Consider the following 19,647-nt stretch of genomic DNA (forward strand, 5'->3'; position numbering starts at 1 on the left):
ATCAGAATTGAAGGTTTGCGCAGCTGTTAACGAATAGGGGATAAATTCTATTTATAACTAAATTTTGCATATGTTGGAGGAAAATGTATGCTGGATTATTCCAAAGGTTTTAAGAGAGGTCACAGAAATAACAGTACAAATGGGCATCAATAAAATATGCACACACTGTAAAGTGAACATTAAAGCTTTTAATATCAAGTTAATAAGTATCTGTTAATTACCTACAAATACAAAGATTGTGTGGAGATTTTTAAAAAAGGGCCACAAGTGTCTGCATTCTATTTAGCTACAGCATCACTGTCCAGTGGAAATGACGATGGAAATGTTCTAGGCTGTGCTGTCCAACACAGTAGCCCCTAACCACATGGCTTCTGAGCACTTCAAATGTGTCTAGCATAACGAAGGAACTGAACATAAAATTTTACATAGCTTCAACTAATTCAAATAGCCACAAGTGGCTAGTGGCTACCATATGGACTGCATAGATCTAGAGACAGAAAACCAAAGTATAAAACAGGAGATAAGCTACTCAGGGGCAGATGCTGTGTCTTTCTTTTCTCTATATATATTAATTCTAACACCTAACAATGCCTAATACATAACAGGATTCAAAAAAAATTTTTTAGTATCTTTTTATTGATTTCACAGAGAAAGGGAGAGAGAAACATCAATGATGAGAGAGAATCATTGATTGGCTGCTTCCTGCACACCCCCTCCTGGGGATTGAGCCTGAAACCTGGGCATGTACCCTGCTGGGAATCAACCATGAACTCATGGTTCATACGTCAATGCTCAACTACTGAGCCATGATGGCTGGGCTAAAAAATGCTATTTTAGCCTAAGAGGTTAAACAAGGTTTAAAAAAAAGGGGGTGGGGGGTACTTAGCCCTGGCTGGTATTGCTCAGTGGGCTGGAGCATCATCCTGTGCATAAAAAGGTCATAGATTTGATGCCCAGTCAAGGCACATTCCCAGGTTGTGGGTTTGATCTCCAGTCAGAGTGCATATGAGAGGCAACTGACTGATGTTTCTCTCTCACACCAATGTTTCTCTCTCCCCCCCCCCCCCACTTTCCCTCTCTTCTTCCCTTCCTTTCTCTCTCTCTCTCTAAAAATCAATAAAAACATATCCTTGCCGAAATTGGTTTGGCTCAGTGGATAGAGCGTCGGCCTGGGGACTGAAAGGTCCCAGGTTTGATTCCGGTCAAGGGCATGTACCTTGGTTGTGGGCACATCCCCAGTAGGGGTTGTGCAAGAGGCAGGTAATCGATGTTTCTCTCTCATTGATGTTTCTAACTCTCTATCTCTCTCTCTTCCTCTCTGTAAGAAATCAATAAAGTATATTAAAAAAAAAAAAGAGAACATATCCTTGAATAAGGTTTAAAAAAAATACATTAAACAAAGGTTAATTATCAGTGAGTGACAGAGACAACCAATGCTACACATGACATCTGAGAGGACGTGGGGGTGGATGGATATATTAATATAAAGAAATAAGACTGGCCATATGTTGAAAACAGCTGAATCTGGGTGAAGGGTGAAGGGGTTCATTTATATTATTCTCTTTACTTTTATGGGTATTTAAAATTTTACTAAAGTAAATATTCTAGATTGATTTTGCTACAGTTTAAAAACAAAAGTGTGAAAATGACAAGAATGCTTTAACTTACCCACATAGAGCCACCGAAAAAATGCTTTGAAGTTTTTCATACTACTATCTATAACTCTAAAGAGATAAAAATAAATCGAAAATGAAATTATTACATAGGTTCATGTAACATTTTTCACTGTGGCATATAATAATCCTTCTTGTCCTGTTATATCCCATCTGATGACATGTTAGCCTTTAGAATAGATTTTACCAATCACACACACATACCCCTAAAAATAAACTTTCAAAAGAGCAAATCCTGATTCTTTTCAAAAATAAAATAACTCCTATTCTAACTGGTTATAACAATCCTGTCACAAATGTAATAGTCTCTCCTAGCATTCAGTAAAAGCATGAAATCCTTTTCTAAAGTTTCAAATAAAAGAAATCAGAAAAAAACAACAACAAAAAAAAAACTGTTACAGCATTATTCTTTGTTTAAAAAAAAAAAATGGTCAGAAAGAAAAAACATGAACCCCAACAGAAAAGTATTATAAATCTGTACTGTCACCACCTCCAATATCACTGAATATTATTTTTGGAAGTTAATATTTTTGTCCTTACAGTAATGAATCACAAGAATTGAATTTCCGAGTGCTTGACACAAATGTACCCCCAAAATGAACTATTAGAAGTGGAAGTCACTTTCATGTTGTTGAGACTGTTTCTAAATATATATTATTTTAAAAAATCTCTTAAAGCTTACACCTATAAGGTAATTACTCTAAGCAAATAATACTGCACTTTTCATTTCTCAATCTCAAAACCCCTCCCAAGCCTTAAGTTTCATAACAGTGCTGGAAAGGTGGGTCATTATCAGTAACCTTTCCATCCCCAGTAACACCTATGATCAAAACTCTCTGGCAGCAAAAAGGAAAAAAAAAAAGTTCCTTTCTTAAGAAAAAAAGTTCTTTAACAATCAATACGATTTACAAATATGGAGGTAACTTACAGACGAACTAAAAATGGCAGCACTTAGAGAGTGAAAAGGTCCTAGAGACAGGGCCGGGGTAGGGATAGGGGGACAGGACAATACTGCTTTATGTTATGAGACCACTGTGCTACTGGCTGGTTTTAATCAAGGCATAATTTTCACAAAAACTTTAAAACTGGTTTTAAGCCGAAACCGGTTTGGCTCAGTGGATAGAGTGTCGGCCTGCGGACTGAAGGGTCCCGGGTTCGATTCCGGTCAAGGGCATGTACCTTGGTTGCGGGCACATCCCCAGTAGGGGGTGTGCAAGAGGCAACTGATTGATGATTCTCTCTCATCAATGTTTCTCACTCTCTGTCCCTCTCTCTTCCTCTCTGTGAAAAATCAATAAAATATATATTAAAAAAACAAAACAAAAAAAAAACAACTGGTTTTAAGAAAATCATGACAATTTGCTAAGTTCTTATTTGTAAGCGAAAGGGGAAATAGTCCCAGTCAGTGATGCCAGGTACCCCCAATACTTACTGAAGAAGTTCATTTGCCTTGAGGATGAAAGAGCCGACAGCAGTAATAGCATCTAAAAGGAAATAAGCAAATACCATTTGTCAGGTAAGCAACGTGTGTTTAATGCACTCTGCTGGAAAATGAAATTACTACCTTCAATTCCCGCAGCATCTAATCCAAGAGGTTCATATTTTTGTTTCCATGAAGCCATTCCTTTCAGTTCACTCAGATGGTATAACAAAGACTCTGAGCCACTAAAACGGAGCAGAAATAAATTAGCAGCGTTACCTTCAGCAAGGTGGCAGGCAGTTACTACCTAGCTTGAACGTTACTGAATATTCAAAAATTAAAACTGGAAGTAACTTAAATTTTTTTCTGAGAAATAATTATTTCTCAAAATTATTGCTAAAAATTGTAGCAGAATCATTTGGTCAAAATTGCTGAGATGAGAACATGACCAAGATGACTGAATTTTGTAAGAAAATTGAATCCTGTTCCACAGTTACTCCTAGCACTTTTAAGATAATCATATGATCATCTTATCCATTCAACAGCTCTGTATTTAACATTCAGCAAGCATTTATTAAGCTCCAATTTTATTTATGACAGGCACTGTGCTAGACACTGTGGGAACATAATGGCAAAGAAAGAGAAAGGGTCCCCATGGCACCAACAGTCTAATGGGGAAGATGGTGATTACCACACAGACAGTCCATGGTTCAACTACATAAACACCTTGAAGGAAACGAACACGATGCAGTATAACACAAGAAACTAATCTTCTATTTATATGGAAGACCTCTTCTAAAGGCATAAGGGAAGGCCTCTCTGAACAAGTGATAGTTGAGCTACGAGCTAAAGAGTGCCAAGTGAAGAGCAGGGTGGGAATGTTCCAGAAAGTGATGCAGGAAAGCATTAGGTAGGAGAAACAAACGTCAAGTTTGAGAAGGCCATGAGCGTGGGTGCAGCAGAGGCAGAAGTGCTAACGACCATGCAAAGGTCTTGGGAATGAGAAGGCACTGGGAGTTTTGAAGCAAGAGTAACATGATCAGGCCCATGTTACTTGAACGTTTACCTTGCTTGAACATTCCTAAATATTCAGATTTGTTTATGTTTGAGGGGCACAGAGCGGACTGGAGAAGACCAGGCCAAAGGGTACTTGCAGGGACTCAAGGGAAAGGTGAGGAAGGGTTAGGGGACTCAGCATCAAGGGATTTATCACCATTTAAGTCACACACTGAGCGCATGCATCCACCTGTCCACTGATTCACTGAGAGGCAGTGAGGGCAGCACCAGGGAATTGGGGATCTGGGAGAAGGTCCAGTTCTGACATTTGGTAATGCTGGGCCAGCCAGCCATGACCATTCTGAACTTGTTTCTTCTTATGTAAAATGAGGGTATCTAATCAACACCTTTCCAAGGTATTAAATGCAAAAGAACACTTAAAAATGATATACAAACATTAAACTTAAATTCACTGTTCAAAAAAGGGTCTATGTCCTATTCAAAATATGCCTCATTGTTGGACAGAGAAACAGCCCAGCCAGGGTCTCACCCGGTGAAAAGATGTTGGAAAACAAGTTCATAAGCAGAATTACAGGACTGATTACTTATATCTCAGGTACTCCAAGATTCACCTCAAATACCAATGCAATAATTTTCATTAGAAAAGGCTCAAAAACAGAATGACGGATGGTGATAAGGCTGTAGAAAGACCAACACCCAGTACATGCAAATGCAATACCGAAGAATTCTTCAAAACCTACATACCTCTGTAAGTGACTAATGACCAATTTTTGTATACTGGAATATGAGGACTCTATAGACTGTCCAAGCTTTTTTAAGCCCTAATTAAGAGAAGAAAATATATTTAATATGCAAGCAAGATACAATACGTCAGTAAAAAAAATTAAGACTGTTCATGGCCACTGAAACACAAAGACTCTTTAACCACACACACCTTCACGGTTAACTGGTTCATTAAGAGGGTCTGAAGTTCAGCACTACAATGAAAAAGAAAGTGTTTTTAAGTCTTCTCTATTCAAAACCTGAATGAATACTTAAACCTTTTACATTTAAAATAATAAACAAGATTTTTAAACAAAATAAACAAAAAGAAACATCCCAGCAAACATCAAGAGTCTGTTGTACTGGTAAAAAGAAGCAATAAAGTCCAGAAACAGACTGAAGTGTATATGAGGAGTTACTATATGCTAAAGTGGCATTTCAAAGCAGTGAGGAGAAGGTATAATACTCATATTACCAAATAAATCACACCTGGGACATGTAAATGAAATAAAAAATAAACCATAAAAAAAAAAAAAAAGCAGAAGAAAACACAAATCAATCTTTGAGTACTCATAAGATGGGAAAAATCTTTTTAAGAATAATGCTAAGGCAAAACTATTAAAGGAAAAGTCTAATTTGGCTATATAAAAATTATTAAATTTTTATATATTTAAAAATACATATAATATATATAATTATACAGATACAAAATTATCACATTTACATAAAAATGTGTATGTGCATAGTAAAGCCTAGCAAACATATATACTATCTTTTGTTCTTGTGTGCCAGAATTTAAAAATATTTTTACAATGAATATTTTTTTAAATAAAAAATTATTTTAAAAAAGAAGAAAATGCAGAAGTACCAAACATGAGCTTATTACCTAGCTTTCCCCCACAACAGCAAGTGCATGAATTCATCTTGCACTGATGTGGTTGTGTTCTTCTCCTAAACAAAATGGATAAAATTATACATATGTTTTAAATTGTAGGCATATTTATTCAAAATTATAGGCGTCATGACTCCCTTCTTTCTCCTTAAACTTGCCTTAAATGGATTATGTACCTGTCAGTTACTAGGAATCAGCCAATCAGCTTTTCTAACAGCTGTCCTTATCCCCCAAGCCCCACCTACCCCACTTCACCATCCTGTCTTCACCTACGCTGTGCCAATGGGAAGACAGTCCTTTCTCTTTGAGAAAACAGCCTGAGGTTAAACCAAACCATGTGAAAGAAAACCTGATCTTAGCCTTTTTCAAATCAGACTGATTCTTTTCATGTACCTTACAAGGGTGAATAAGGACCAAGCATTCTTCACTGCGTAGGAGGCTCAGGCACATTACCTGCACAAACTTGGTGAGACGAGAATCCATCTGCATCAGTATTTCTTCCCAGGCTTCACACATACACGTCAGTGACAAATTAACATACTATTAACAAAAAGAAGGAAACATCAATATGGTAAAAGGTATTTAAATCAATATGCTAACTAAATAATGTGTGCTTCTTACTGTTCACTGTCTCAAAGAATTCCAGAATTTACTTTCAATCACTTTTAACTCAGTTAAGCCAGAGGAAAAGACTGTAGCTAACATTTGATAATTGCTTAACTATCAAACATTCCTAAATTACGTTTTTATCTGGTAAAACAAATACCCCACAGCTTCTGACATGTATGCCTTACATAAACGAACTGTCCAAAGGCTGGTTTGGTCTGCTATTCAATTTTCAAACAGGATCTTTAAAAATACTTTGATCTCCCAAAAACTTTGACATCAAGTCAATCAGTGAGTGTGGGAGAAAAAAAGGGATTCCACATAGCTCCTCTATCCAGACAGAGTGGATGTCTCCAGCCCTTAAATCTGGCCTGGCCTTCTACGCTTCCTCTTGCATTCTTGACACTCCGCCTCTGCCACCACTTTATGAACAAGCCTGGCTAGCCCGCTGAGAGGAGAAGGTGAAGCCTACACAAAGCATCACAGCTGAAACACATCTCGATCAGCCAGCTAACCACCCATGCAAGACCAAGCCTGCCGAGATTCGCTGAACCTGGTCCTGATCAACAGAACCTCCCATCTGAGCCCGGACTGAATTGTCGACTAAGACACCAACCTGCAGAATCAGGGGCTGTTTATTAAGTATCAAAGCTAACTGATAAGAAGACTGTTTTTCATAATACTTTCTTTACAATAAAACTTTTAAAATTCCAAGATATTATTTTATTTCTGGGAATATTTAAAACGATTTAAACTCCTTTTCTCTCTCTCTTTTTTTTTTTTTTGGAGAAACAGATGATGGGAGCAGACATTCTATTAAATTTTTGTCTTGCTTTAATGGACATTGTAAGGTTATCTATCAGACTAGATATCTTTACCACAAATAGTTAGCTGTACAAAATAAAATTTTCAAGTTTGTTATTTATAGAACATTAGAAACAGTAAACTAGAGGCCTGTGCACGAAATCCGTGCACTTGTGTGTGTGTGTGGGGGGAATTCCCTAAGCCTGGCCTGCACCCTCTCACAGTCCAGGAGCCCTTGGGGGATGTTCAACTGATGGCTTAGGTCTGCTCCCCCCCGCCTGACATCCTTAGAGTTGTCATTCGGAATCCTTAGTGTTGCCACAGATGTGGGAGAGGCTCCAGCCACCACCACTGCGCTCATCAGCCGTGAGCCCGGCTTCTGGCTGAGCAGCACTCCTCCTATGGGAGTGCACTGACTACCAGAGGGCAGCTCCTGTGTTGAGCATCTGCCCCCTGGTGGTCAGTGTATGTCATAGCGACTGGTCATTCCACCATTCAGTCGATTTGCATATTAGCCTTTTATTAAATAGGACATTCACATAAAACAAGCTATAAATAAATACCTGCAAAAGAGCTGAAATGTGAGTAAACTTTCTGGCCATCCGAGTTACTTCAGGTAAGAAAGAGTACAATAGATTGGTTTCAAGCTGGAAAATCAAAATAATAAATTCACAATTAGATGCACTTATTTAAAAAATATTTTTTAAAAACCTATTAAGTATTTTTCAATTACAGCTGACATTCAATATTGCATTAGTTTCAGATATATAGCATAGTAGTTACATATTTACTTATTTAAATACATTTTTATTTATTTCAGAGATGAAGAGAGAAATAGAAATAATGACGAGAAAATCATTGATTGGCTGTCTCCTGAACTTCCCCTACTGGGGATTGAGCAAACAACCCAGGCCTGTGCCTTTGACCGAAATTGAACCTGGGACTCTTCAGTCTGAAGCCAACGCTCTATCCATTAAGCAAACCAGCTAGGGCTGATTACATATTTTATAACTTATGAAGTAATCACCCCAATAAGTCTAGTACATCATGCAGAGTTACCACGATATTACTGACTATATTCACTAAGTTGTACTTTACATCCCCATGACTATTTTTAATGGCCAATATTACTTCTTTTAAAAAAGATAAATCAGTCCTTCCCTGTACAAACTTCCAGTTACAAAATAAATAAACCATGGGGACTTAATGCATAGGATGGTAACTACAGTAAATAATACTGTAGTAGAAGAGAATAAACCTTAAAAAAAATCTCATTACAAGAAAAAAATATATATTTGTATAACTTTGTATATGTAACAGATGATAACCAGACTTATTGTAGTGATCATTTCACAGTGTGCACAAATATCAAATTATTATGTTGTGCACCAGAAACTAATGCTATATGCTAATTATACCTCACATAAAAACACCTTTTAAAAAATAAATAAAGCATTACCTCCCAGTTTAAGAAACAAAATCCCATAATTCGAATAGTCAAGATCTAACTCTGTATCATCGGAAAGACAATGTTAGAATTCTGCTCCTTTGGAGCACAAAAGTTTTAAGAGTATCAGAACAAAACCATAGGATTTTCTTTGCTTTAAAATATACTTTTATTGATTTTCAAGTAGGAGAAAGGGAAAGGGGGAGAGAGAGCAAACATCAATTTGGCTACCTTCTGCATGCCCCTTACTGGGGATCGAGCCCGCAACCTGGGCATGTGTGCCCCTAATGGGAATCATACCAGGAACTAAACGCAAATGTCCACAGAGGTCTAAACATCCTCTCAGTGCACAGGATGATTTCAACCAACCGAGCTATACCGGCCAGGGCATACTTTAGGATTTTCTACTCTGCCATGTTTAAGTGTGCATAGCTCACCGTCCCTTGGTTAACAATCCCCTCTACATAGGTTTTTGGGGTCCCTTGGCCTGGACTGTGGGGATCAGGCCGAAACCGGCTCTCCGACATCCTCCAAGGGGCCCCGGATTAAGAGAGGACAGTTCTTAAGTGACACACCCCAAAATCAGGCTCCCTCGTCTCTGGTTCCGGGTGTATCACCCGAGAACCTCAGCTGCCTAGTCACCATAGCTTGGCAGCTCCTGCACTAAGTGGCTGCCCCCTGGTGGTCTGTGCATGTGATAGCTACTGACCAGTCGGCCGGTCGGCCAGTCGCTTAGGCTTTTAGATACTAGTATATAGATTCCACAGGTAAGATTTAGAAGCCACAAGTCAATTGTTTGCTTTCTGTTTTAAGAACCATTTGGATGATATGGACAATAAAAACCTACAAAACCTTTTAAAAATAGGTTGACTCTCTGCTGTCAGGTTTCGATACTCACCTGGAAGTATGAAACTTCTGAAACACCAGTGGCAGAGACCTCTGTGACCACGGATAGTGATTTCAAATCACTTGATAAACAGAGCGCAAGACAAGTACCAACAATCTGTAAGACAGTCAGATCCCCCAGAATACTTAGTAATTCTGCAAGAGCGCGTCGCGTACAAGACAGAACGCAAACGTCCACAGAGGTCTAAACAGCAGAAGCACGTAGCCGGGCTCCTGCCACGCATGTGTAACCAGCCAAGGAAGGTATGCACCCGCCCAGCTGCAAGGACGAGGACCCACGGACACTCGCATACCCATATCAAGGCTCCCCAAGTTAAGTGTTGGAGAACAAACATATTCGACAGAGTCTACAATATTTTCAAGAAGATGATTAAGCTATGGAAGGGGGAAAAGCTATACGGAAGACAGAGACTTAGCAACCATGCCACCCGGGAGACTCAGTACTGAGCTTCTGATGACTTGCATCACATTCCTATCACAAATTGTAGCTCTCACCCACCACAAGGCTAGAACAACATGAAATCACAATCAAGAGTTGTCCTACCAACCTTTCTGTGAAAAAGAAAAACTTGACTAATGCCACCAGAAGTTCCATATCTTCATAGACATGATAACACTATTCTGAACTTAGAAAAAAGTGTCCTATTAACATTTAATTTCGTGTTTTGTTCTTTTTTGTAAATCAGTGAGAAGGTAAACATTATTAAAAATATTAAAGGAAAACTTACCCCTGTGACTCGGGCAATTTTGAACATTCCATAAGCATAAAGTTCAATAAAACCAGAGCTTCCTCCAAGGACAAGAATATTAAGCCTAATTAAAAATAATGCAACAAGCTGAGGACAACAGGGAAGATGCAGTTCTTAAACCAAGATATAAATTGTTCCTGTTCTCATATAATCTGCATGCTGAAGCTCCCCTGTGGGGGAAATGAAACGTCGAACAATCCACTGATACTCAATATTCAATCACATCGGCCTTACTGCATTTTTTCAAAAGAACATCATCAATTTTTTTCTAGGCTAAAAAAAATCAGTTTACAGTGAAATAAGCATCTATTATTTAGACAACGACTACATTTGTATACTCTCAATAACAAGACAACCCCTTTTCCAGCTAATACAAAGTGCCGTCAGTTTTATCATGGCTCTGACGCTACATGCACTAAACAAGCTTAAAGACCTTGAATATTTAAATTTAAATTTTAAAAACTCCAGTACTTCTATCCTCCTTTGCTTGTTATTGAAAGAAACAAAGGTACGTTATAATATTGTTAAGCTTGACACAATTAAAGACCACACAATAAAAACAAGTAAACAATATATATATTAATGTCTGTATTTTGTTCAGAGGTAATTGTCAGCAATAAAATAATGACAAGTAAAGTAACTGCTCCTGAAACTCTGAAAACTATTTCAAATACTAAATATCGACTTTAATAAATTAGACTTGTTATTTAAGATATGTGCAAAATTTACCTGACATCTCCCAAAAGTTTAATAATTTCATCAGAATTTTCTTCACTAAAATATAAAAACAACTGGGTTATTTTTCAACTATAGCCTTCAGATAATAAAAACATTATCTTACTTGGAAACAAAAAAGTCATACCTTACCTAAATATTTTCGAGGTGTTGCTATAACTAGAGAAAAACAGAGATTGGGGTAAAAAAAAAAATACTCTTAATAGAAATATATATATATAAATATATTTTTAAATGAGATAATTGTCACAGTGTTAAAAGTAAATAAAAATCTGTAAGATTAATTCCAATGAAATTAAACACCGATACTTACTTTTTTGGCAATGTAGGTAATTTAGGTAAGAGAAGATTTGATTCATCTTCAGCATTATAAAAGGATGTTAGAACGCTAAAAAAAAAACAACAACAACAAAAAAAACATACACACGCACAAAAAAAAACAGAAAATCAAGCATTATAAAAACACTAAAGATTTTACTTCTCTTTCCATTTAAAAATATACCAGTTTTTTTAAATGCCCAGTTTTATACATTATACATTATCAAATAAACAGATGCCACACACATTTTACCATTCTAAAATAGTTATAACAATCACACACAAGAAGCAGAAGGGCAGAATTCTTCACTTACAAAAGAATTTATTTCTGCAAAGAAAAGATCAGTCTGGCCACTTTACATTTAGTGGAACAAATATTAAAAAACAATTATCTCAGTATATAAAATATACTCATATGTTGTTAGCCTTAGATACTGACTGAGACGAATGATTCCTTAACTCTCATCTAAGAACCGTCACTAAACCTGAGTAGGAGAGTAATTTTAAAGAACACTACAATTATTTTATCAGTTAATTATGATTCCTATGGCTTATTTACATTTGGAGATTTGACAACCCAACAGGTATACAAGACAACACGGTGCATTTTGAAACAATCTTATTTACTCCCCCTTCCCCCACCGCTTTTCCCTCAATTCTACCTCCAAATAAGGTTGGAAATAAATGAGAAGGTAAAAAAAAAAAAAAAAAAAATGACTTGGCAAGAATTTTCCCCCACTTTAACACAAACTGGGTGTCCCAGGGGATCCTGGAATCTCCACAAAACATATCTAAACTATTTTTAGAAAGTGTGTAGAAATACACTTAGCAGCTAACTAGTCTGGGGTAGAAATTACATAGAATTCTCTGCTCCTCTAACATTCTGCAAACCCACATGACCATCTGTGACTCTTGATTATCTGATGATGGATTAAACACTCTGTTTTATCTACAGTGAACTTCAAACCCCAGGCTAGATCCTTGGTATCTAATTCTTTACAAGTCTCCCTTAGGAAAGCTGTCAATTAAAATCCAGATTTTACAAATTCATTTGATATTAATGTAAAACTTAATTAGAAAGGAAAAGCTAATGGAAAGAAAATTACCACATTTACTCAAAAAAGCTTTTATTTTCAGTATTCCCTAAACCCACTGATCCTTTAGGCCATTTTTACTGCAAATCTGGTTATTACTGACTATAGAGACTAAGACAGAATTATTTTCATAAAATAAGGAAACTACTGGGACCACGGACACAGAAAGAAGCTACATAACATCAGACAGAATGCTCCATTCAGCACTTTTCATACTCTAAGAATATTTACGAAGGCACAAAAAAACAAAAAAAACAAAAAAACTTAGATGAAATAAATAGTGAAAAGCAAAACAGAACCTCAAGGTGCTAACCAGTCATTTTAATTGCTATTACTCAAAAGTATAAAGCAATGATGCAAACTACAAAAATAACTAAAAAGGAAAATCTTGGACATTCAAACATTACTGCGCCATAAAGAACCAGATTTTTTTCAGAAGAAAAAAAAAATCTAACAAAGCATGAAAATATGTTTATCTTGATAAACTTAAAAATACAAAAGTTAAATGCAATGTACACATAACACATGGCAGACGGATCACGAGAATTCTTGCTTCAGATTACTAGTACACAGTGTTTTACAAAGTATCATACTTTAAAAAGATATCAGCTTGTAAGAACATGTAATAAATAACTTCAAAATGCAATGGGTATTTAATTTTAAAGCATGCTTTAACATTTATATAAAACCTTTTTTGTACTCGCTCAATAGAAACTGATCTGGCCACTGGGCAAAGCTAGCAATAAAACTACTGGTCTGCAATGTGTTAACATACAGATATCCCTAAGTAACCCATTTTTAAAAAAATGAAAATTTCATGAATTCCATCCTATGGTGACAACCTGGGTTTTCCTTTTCTTTCCTGTTTAATTGCTTTACCTGCTTTCTGCCGTCACCTCCATCCAGTGCATACAGGAAACTGGAGCCTCCACAGAGAAGGAGTGCAAGCTCTCAGGCTTTTCCACATCGCACAAGACAATTTTCTTGGTGTCAGCAAGAGCAAAGGCCAAAACTAAAAGAAAAAGATACCATCAGAAAAAATGAGTGTAACATTCAAGAAAAATAAATGGGTATTTCACTTCTTGCCCAGTTTTATCATCTATAATAATAAAAGCACAATATGCTAATTAGACCGGAAGACCTTCCCGAGGAAGCCAGGGCTGCCTGGAAAGCCCAGGTCCCGGGTGCCTGAGGGAAGCCGGGGAAAGGAAGGTCTACTCTTGCACATATTTTGTGTATCGGGCCTCTAATTTTAAATACATTGTGATCATAGAAATCATTAAACCTAAAAAACCCTTTCTCTAAATAGCTGTTATCTAGGCTTATTTTCAAACTAGAGGCCCGGTGCATGAAATTTGTGCACAAGTAGGGTCACTAGGCCTGGCTGGCAATCAGGCCAATCAGTTCCCCACCTCCCCACCTCCCCACTTCCTCCTTCCCATGCTCCCTCGGCACCCCACTGCTGCTGGCTGTCCGCCATGTTCCACGCCACCCCATGGTGGTCAGCACACATCATAGCGAGCAATCAAACTATTGGTCAAACTCTGGAGGGGACACTTTACATATTAGCCTTTTATATATACAGATGCTCAAACTTTCATGAATAATCTACTACTTCCTCACGTAGTGTACTTAGCATCTTGCACATCAAAGCCTCTAGACTGGAACCAAGCTGCCAACCAGAAAATACAAACCAGGTCTTAACAGACGAATAATAATACTGTAGCTGAAACCGGTTTGGCTCAGTGGTAGAGCGTCGGTCTGTGGACTGAAAGGTCCCAGGTTCGATTCCGGTCAGGGCATGTACGTTGGTTGCGGGCACATCCCCGGTAGGGGGTGTGCAAGAGGCAGCTGGTCAATGTTTCTCTCTCATCGACGTTTCTAGCTCTCTATCTCTCTCCCTTCCCCTCTGTGAAAAATCAATAAAATATATTAAAAAAAATATAATAATAATAATATTGTATCAGGGGGAGATAAGAGATCAACTGAAGGACTTGTATACATGCATATAAGTACAACCAATGGATACAAAACTCTGGGGAGGGAGGGTATGTATTGGGGGAGCAGCAATGGTAAGATATGTACACAGATAATAATTTAATAAAAAATAAATAAAAATAAAATAATAATAATATTGTATCACCAAGACATATTGGTCTCATAAACATGCCTAAAAAGCAATTCCTTCCATCTACCTGGTTCTTGGAAAGTATTTTGTTCCCCTTTTTTGTTTCTAACCCCTAATGGAAAACAAGGCCATCACTGTGACTGAATTATCAAGTACACTTTCTCTACCTAAGTCATTGACATCTTCCTAACATATCAAATTTAAGAATCTGTGAATAGTGGGCTATGGCTTTCACTGTATACCAACACATACAACTAGGCTAGATGTGAGGCATCCAGGTTTCCTCCCCTTTAAAATAATTTAAAGTAATCTTGAAATAACCAATACCTAAAAACACAAGACATTTTTAATGATAAAAATATCATCTACTTAAGCACACTGATTTTCATGATATTTCAGATCCTGATATTTTTGGATGAAAACTGCAAGATATCAAGATGTTACTTACAAAAGTCCTCTAATTTTATATGTACTTTTTAAAATATAATATTTTTATTGATTTCAGAGAGGAAGGGAGAGGGAGAGAGAGGAACATCAATGATGAGAGAATCATTGATTGGCTGCCTGCTGCATGCTCCCTACTGGGGACTGAGCCCACAACCTATGCATGTGCCCTGACCGGGAATCAAACTGTGTCCTCCTGGTTCATAGCTCGATGCTTAATCACGGAGTCACCCTGGTGGGCTACTTTAAAAAAAAAAAAAAAAAAAAAAAAAAAAAAAAAAAAGATAAAACAACAACTGATCTAAATGAGTACAGATAAAAATAGTTATCTGTAAGTAATGGGCTTTCAGGGCATTTTTACATATTTATATTCAGCTAGAAAAAAATTAATCAGTGAAGGGTACATAAGAGCTTACAAAAACAGTTCCGTTTTTTTTTCTTAAAGCAGCAATGATTACCGATAAACTTTAGGCTATGATTTACAGAATTTTGTTGTACTGACTGTATGTGTACAACAGTTTAAATAACAACTGTCATCGTAGACACAATACATGGGAGAGAAGAGTTCAATCCGCAGTCACTGCCAGCTACAATACTACAAATTACAAAATAAAGGACACCTAGAGAAAAAAAATCATATACAGAAATGGAATAAATGAGGTCAGAGGTGACAGTCCTTCAGGTGAGGCAAGAAAACGTCAGAGAGAATATTTATGAGCCATCCATTTAATGCTAAGAAACATTTTTGGAGAAAAAGGGCCATGATGGAGGTAGGTGAAGTTTGGGTGAAATTGTGCAGGACAAGACAACGAACAGAATAAAACCAAAGTATTTTGTATATTCTACCAAATTTCATTTTAGAGCTATCTTCACCAAGAAGTCAGATTTTATTCTGGAGAAACAAGATGATAGAATTATTTAAGTTCTAAATAAAACAGTTTAAAATATTCTTAAAAACTAATTTCCCAAACTGGTATTCAAAATTCTAGTATGTAATGAGATCAATAAATTCTTTCTGGTGTTAAGCTTTCTTTAAAGAATACTCTGCGAATAATAAAAACATATTTTCTTGTAATACTATCATTACGTTTGCCATCCGGCCTCCAAGCCAGACAGGTCACTTCCTTTCCTGTATTTTCATTCGGTGGAAAACTCCAAACTCGATGAAAACTTGCAAGGCGATGAAGTAAAACCTGGGACAAAACAGACATAAAGGCAGAACATAAGAATCCATTTCCAAAAATAAAATAAACCTAGATCCCCACTATTTTTTAAATTACCTTGAGTATAATTAAGCTATCAGAAGAACGAAGACAACAGTGTTTGAACGAACTAAAGGTATTTTCAAAATAGGTGGAACAGGTCTAATTTAACCCTATACTCTGCCCATTTTTCTATCTTTATGTCAACAGAAAATTTGTCTTTTTGGAAAAGAATAAGGTTGTCCAAGAAAGTAATGACAAAAAAAAACAAAAAACAAAAAAAGAAACAAACAAAAAAAAAGAATCACAAATAGCACTAGAAAGGTAGGAGTGACATAAATAACAGCAAACTTGGAATCAGAAAACTTGGGGTCTAACGTCAGCCATGTCACTCAGACCATGTCACCCTCTGTCCCTCTTTAACTGCAGTCATCTAGAGCCGCGGCTGCCAACTTTCAGACCTCATGGGACCACCCTGAGGCGACCGCTGATCTAGAGACCCCCAGGCATCCCCCTCATTCCTTGGGGTCTCTGGAAGGATCAGCGGAAGGCGTGGACTCCTGCCTGCCTCACTCGTACTTTCCAACACGACTTACTCATCCTCATTCTTAGTAACTGCAAGAGCTTTTCAGTTCTCAGCTTCCTGTGCTACAATGACCATCACCTCTTCCACCTCGCCTCAGGGTCACGCATCTGACCTTGTCATTACCAACGCTGCAAATGCTCCAACAAGCTCCCTTTCCAGCCTTCCCCTTTCCATCACGGCCTCTATCTTTCCAGCGCATCCCTATTTACACTGAGCTTTGATTCTTCAACCTCACCACGGCATACCATCCACGATTCTACCGCCTATTCAGTATCCCTCACTCCACGCATGCTCTCACTTCCCTACGTAACCAGGTCAGAACCCAAGGTTCATCATTACAACCTTGCATATGCTTCACTCTTGCATCTACTTCCCTTGCACCTCTCCTGCTTTGTCATCTGTGAAAACAACATCCCTGGCTAAACCCAACCATGCCTGCACCCTGGTAGCCAAAAGAACAGCAGAGACATACAGCCATGCTCACTAGTTTCCCTCAAAAACTGCAAGACCCTTGCTGAAACCATTTTGATAGAGCTCGGCCTGTAGACTGAAATGTCCCAGGTTTGATTACGATCAAGGGCACGTACCTTGGTTGTGGGCACATCCCCAGTGGAGGGTGCAGGAGGCAGCTTATCGATGTTTCTCTCTCATCGATATTTCTAACTCTCTATCTCTCTCCTTTGCACTCTGTAAAAAATCAATAAAATATATATATTTTTAAAAACAAAAAACTGCAAGACCCTTAATTTCGTGCAGCTCCAACCAGCAATCCTGAGGTTTCCCTAATAAGAGGCTTTTTCACACCTCTCTTTTCTCCTCAGACTTCTAATATTCCATCCCCACTCCTGGACAGCACCCCTTTTTCTCACTGAGACAACAGAAGCAACAAGAGCCCACTAGTACATCTACCCATCTGATTGCACTGGCCTCCCTAAAACCGCCCTTCCCCCCTACTGCTGTGGCTGCACTATCTGCACTCCTCTCCGGAGCAATGCCATGGTCAGAGCTTCCTGGCAGAGGAGAGAGGTCCTTGGGAAAGTAGACATCAGTACCCGGGAGACCAGGGCAGGGAGGTCAACACAGCGATGTAACCCCGAATGCTAAGTAGCCCTGAATGCTAAGTGTCCCTGGCTCCCGAGTTCTCCTTACATCTGGTTACCAAGCTTGCTGCACACAGCACAACCCTCACCTGGCCAGGACACCTGCCAAAGGCCAGAGGAGGACGCACACACAGGTGAAGGTTTCCTTACAACATGGCTGCCAGGTAAGGAGACCTCCCAGCGGAAAGTTTGGTACAACTAGAATGAAGCTCAAGAATACACTGGCAACACGAATGCGCCCCCCACCAGGAATCCAGTGAGCCTTTGCTCCCTTGTTTTTAAGGTAGTTCTATCCATCACATAATACAAAACTTGGGCAAAAACATATACATGCTTAAACACATCCTCTGTGGCAGGTACACGCGTGCACACCTGCAGCTAAAGTTTGACAGTAACGCATCTCTCTTCTGCTGCTAAACTGCAGGCAAACTTGGGGTCTAGGGACCTACTACTACGAGAGGCACAGGGTGGGCTTTTGCAAGAGACGGGCACGCGGGACTGTGTGTGTGAAAACTTAGTTCAGCCACATAAAATATGCATATACAAGGTCTTTCCCCTACACGGTCCCTTACACGTTTGCTGGAAGTTCACAGCGGCCTGGCAGGGAGAGGGGGGGCAGGGGCCCGCCCGGCCCGCGGAGGGGGAAGCCGAGGCCGGGACGCGGAGCTCCCTCGCTCACCTCGCCCGCGGTGTTGGCCAGAGCGATGAGGTCCCGCTTGGGGGACCAGACCAGGAACACGACCTCCTGCGGCAGCTGCTTCTCCCCCACCACCCGGAAGGACGGGAAACAGGTCGGAAACCGCAGCATGGGGGCGACTCTGCAACGACAGCTCGGTGGGCGGCCCGCAGGGGAGGGACCCCCGCATCCCCTTTCTCTCCCCCCCCACCCCCCGCCTCCCCGGGAGCCCGGCCGCGGCGGTACCTGCGGAGCCCCGGGCAGCCCACGCGGCCGCCGGCTCCCCCGCCTCGGCCCGCGGCGCGCCGGCGCCTCCGTGCAGCCCCGCCGCAGCCGCCGCAGCCGCGCTCTCGGGCACTTCCGGCGCCCGGGCTTCCTCGCGAGAGGAGGGCGGCGTGGGCGCGGGACAGGGCGCGGGAGACTGGGCGCCGCTGCTCCGCGAGAAGCGGGGCTGGAGCGGGCGGGCGGGCGGGAGCGCGCGGGCGATGTGAGCCGGGGACGCGGAGGGTGCGAGGGCGGGACCGGCGCGGGGCTGGGGGGCGGGGCTGAGGGGGCGGGACCGGCGCGGGACTGGGGGGGCGGGCGGGAGTGCGCGGGGGATGTGAGCCGGGGACGCGGAGGGTACGAGGGCGGGACCGGCGCGGGGGTGGGGGGGCGGGCAGGCGAGGGGCTGGGTGGGGGGCGGGCAGGCGAGGGGCTGGGGGGGGGGCGGGCAGGCGAGGGGCTGGGTGGGGGGCGGGCAGGCGAGGGGCTGGGGGGGGGGCGGGCAGGCGAGGGGCTGGGGGGGGGGCGGGCAGGCGAGGGGCTGGGGGGGGGGCGGGCAGGCGAGGGGCTGGGGGGGGGGCGTGCGGACGAGCCGGACGCGGGCCTGGAGGGGGCGGGACAGGCGCGGGGCTGGAGGGGGCGGGCGGGAGCGCTCGGGCAGCGCGGAGACCTCAGACGGGTCTGAGTGTCAGGCTTGCGTGCGCAGGTCTTATCGGTTTTGGGGGAAATTCCTTGCTTTCGGTGAATGGACAGTTACTGGTTTCTGGATGTGAGGCCTTAGAGACAGAGAGGAGGAGACGAAAAGCACCGCAAACGTTAGGTCC

General features: G+C 40.5%; 1 protein-coding gene across 1 annotated transcript in view; it reads right to left on the reverse strand.

Moving 5' to 3' along the window:
- Positions 1–18,958, reverse strand: part of ANAPC4 (anaphase promoting complex subunit 4) — a 32,815-nt gene extending 13,857 nt beyond the window's left edge. The window contains exons 1-17 of the mRNA XM_084890507.1: positions 18,806–18,958; positions 18,563–18,701; positions 16,083–16,188; positions 13,303–13,435; positions 11,325–11,399; positions 11,144–11,170; positions 11,006–11,050; positions 10,256–10,340; positions 9,520–9,624; positions 7,738–7,821; positions 6,218–6,304; positions 5,759–5,823; positions 5,045–5,087; positions 4,855–4,931; positions 3,238–3,338; positions 3,106–3,157; positions 1,669–1,724 (exon numbers count right to left, since the gene is read on the reverse strand). Of these exons, the coding sequence (XP_084746633.1) occupies positions 1,669–1,724; positions 3,106–3,157; positions 3,238–3,338; positions 4,855–4,931; positions 5,045–5,087; positions 5,759–5,823; positions 6,218–6,304; positions 7,738–7,821; positions 9,520–9,624; positions 10,256–10,340; positions 11,006–11,050; positions 11,144–11,170; positions 11,325–11,399; positions 13,303–13,435; positions 16,083–16,188; positions 18,563–18,691 (1,270 nt within the window). The 5' untranslated portion in view covers positions 18,692–18,701; positions 18,806–18,958. The remainder of the gene's footprint in view (positions 1–1,668; positions 1,725–3,105; positions 3,158–3,237; positions 3,339–4,854; positions 4,932–5,044; positions 5,088–5,758; positions 5,824–6,217; positions 6,305–7,737; positions 7,822–9,519; positions 9,625–10,255; positions 10,341–11,005; positions 11,051–11,143; positions 11,171–11,324; positions 11,400–13,302; positions 13,436–16,082; positions 16,189–18,562; positions 18,702–18,805) is intronic.
- Positions 18,959–19,647: the final 689 nt, after the last annotated feature.

The sequence above is a fragment of the Pipistrellus hanaki genome (assembly GCF_964339955.1).
Source record: "Pipistrellus hanaki genome assembly, chromosome: 1".
In the NCBI taxonomy this organism is placed as follows: Eukaryota; Metazoa; Chordata; class Mammalia; order Chiroptera; family Vespertilionidae; genus Pipistrellus; species Pipistrellus hanaki.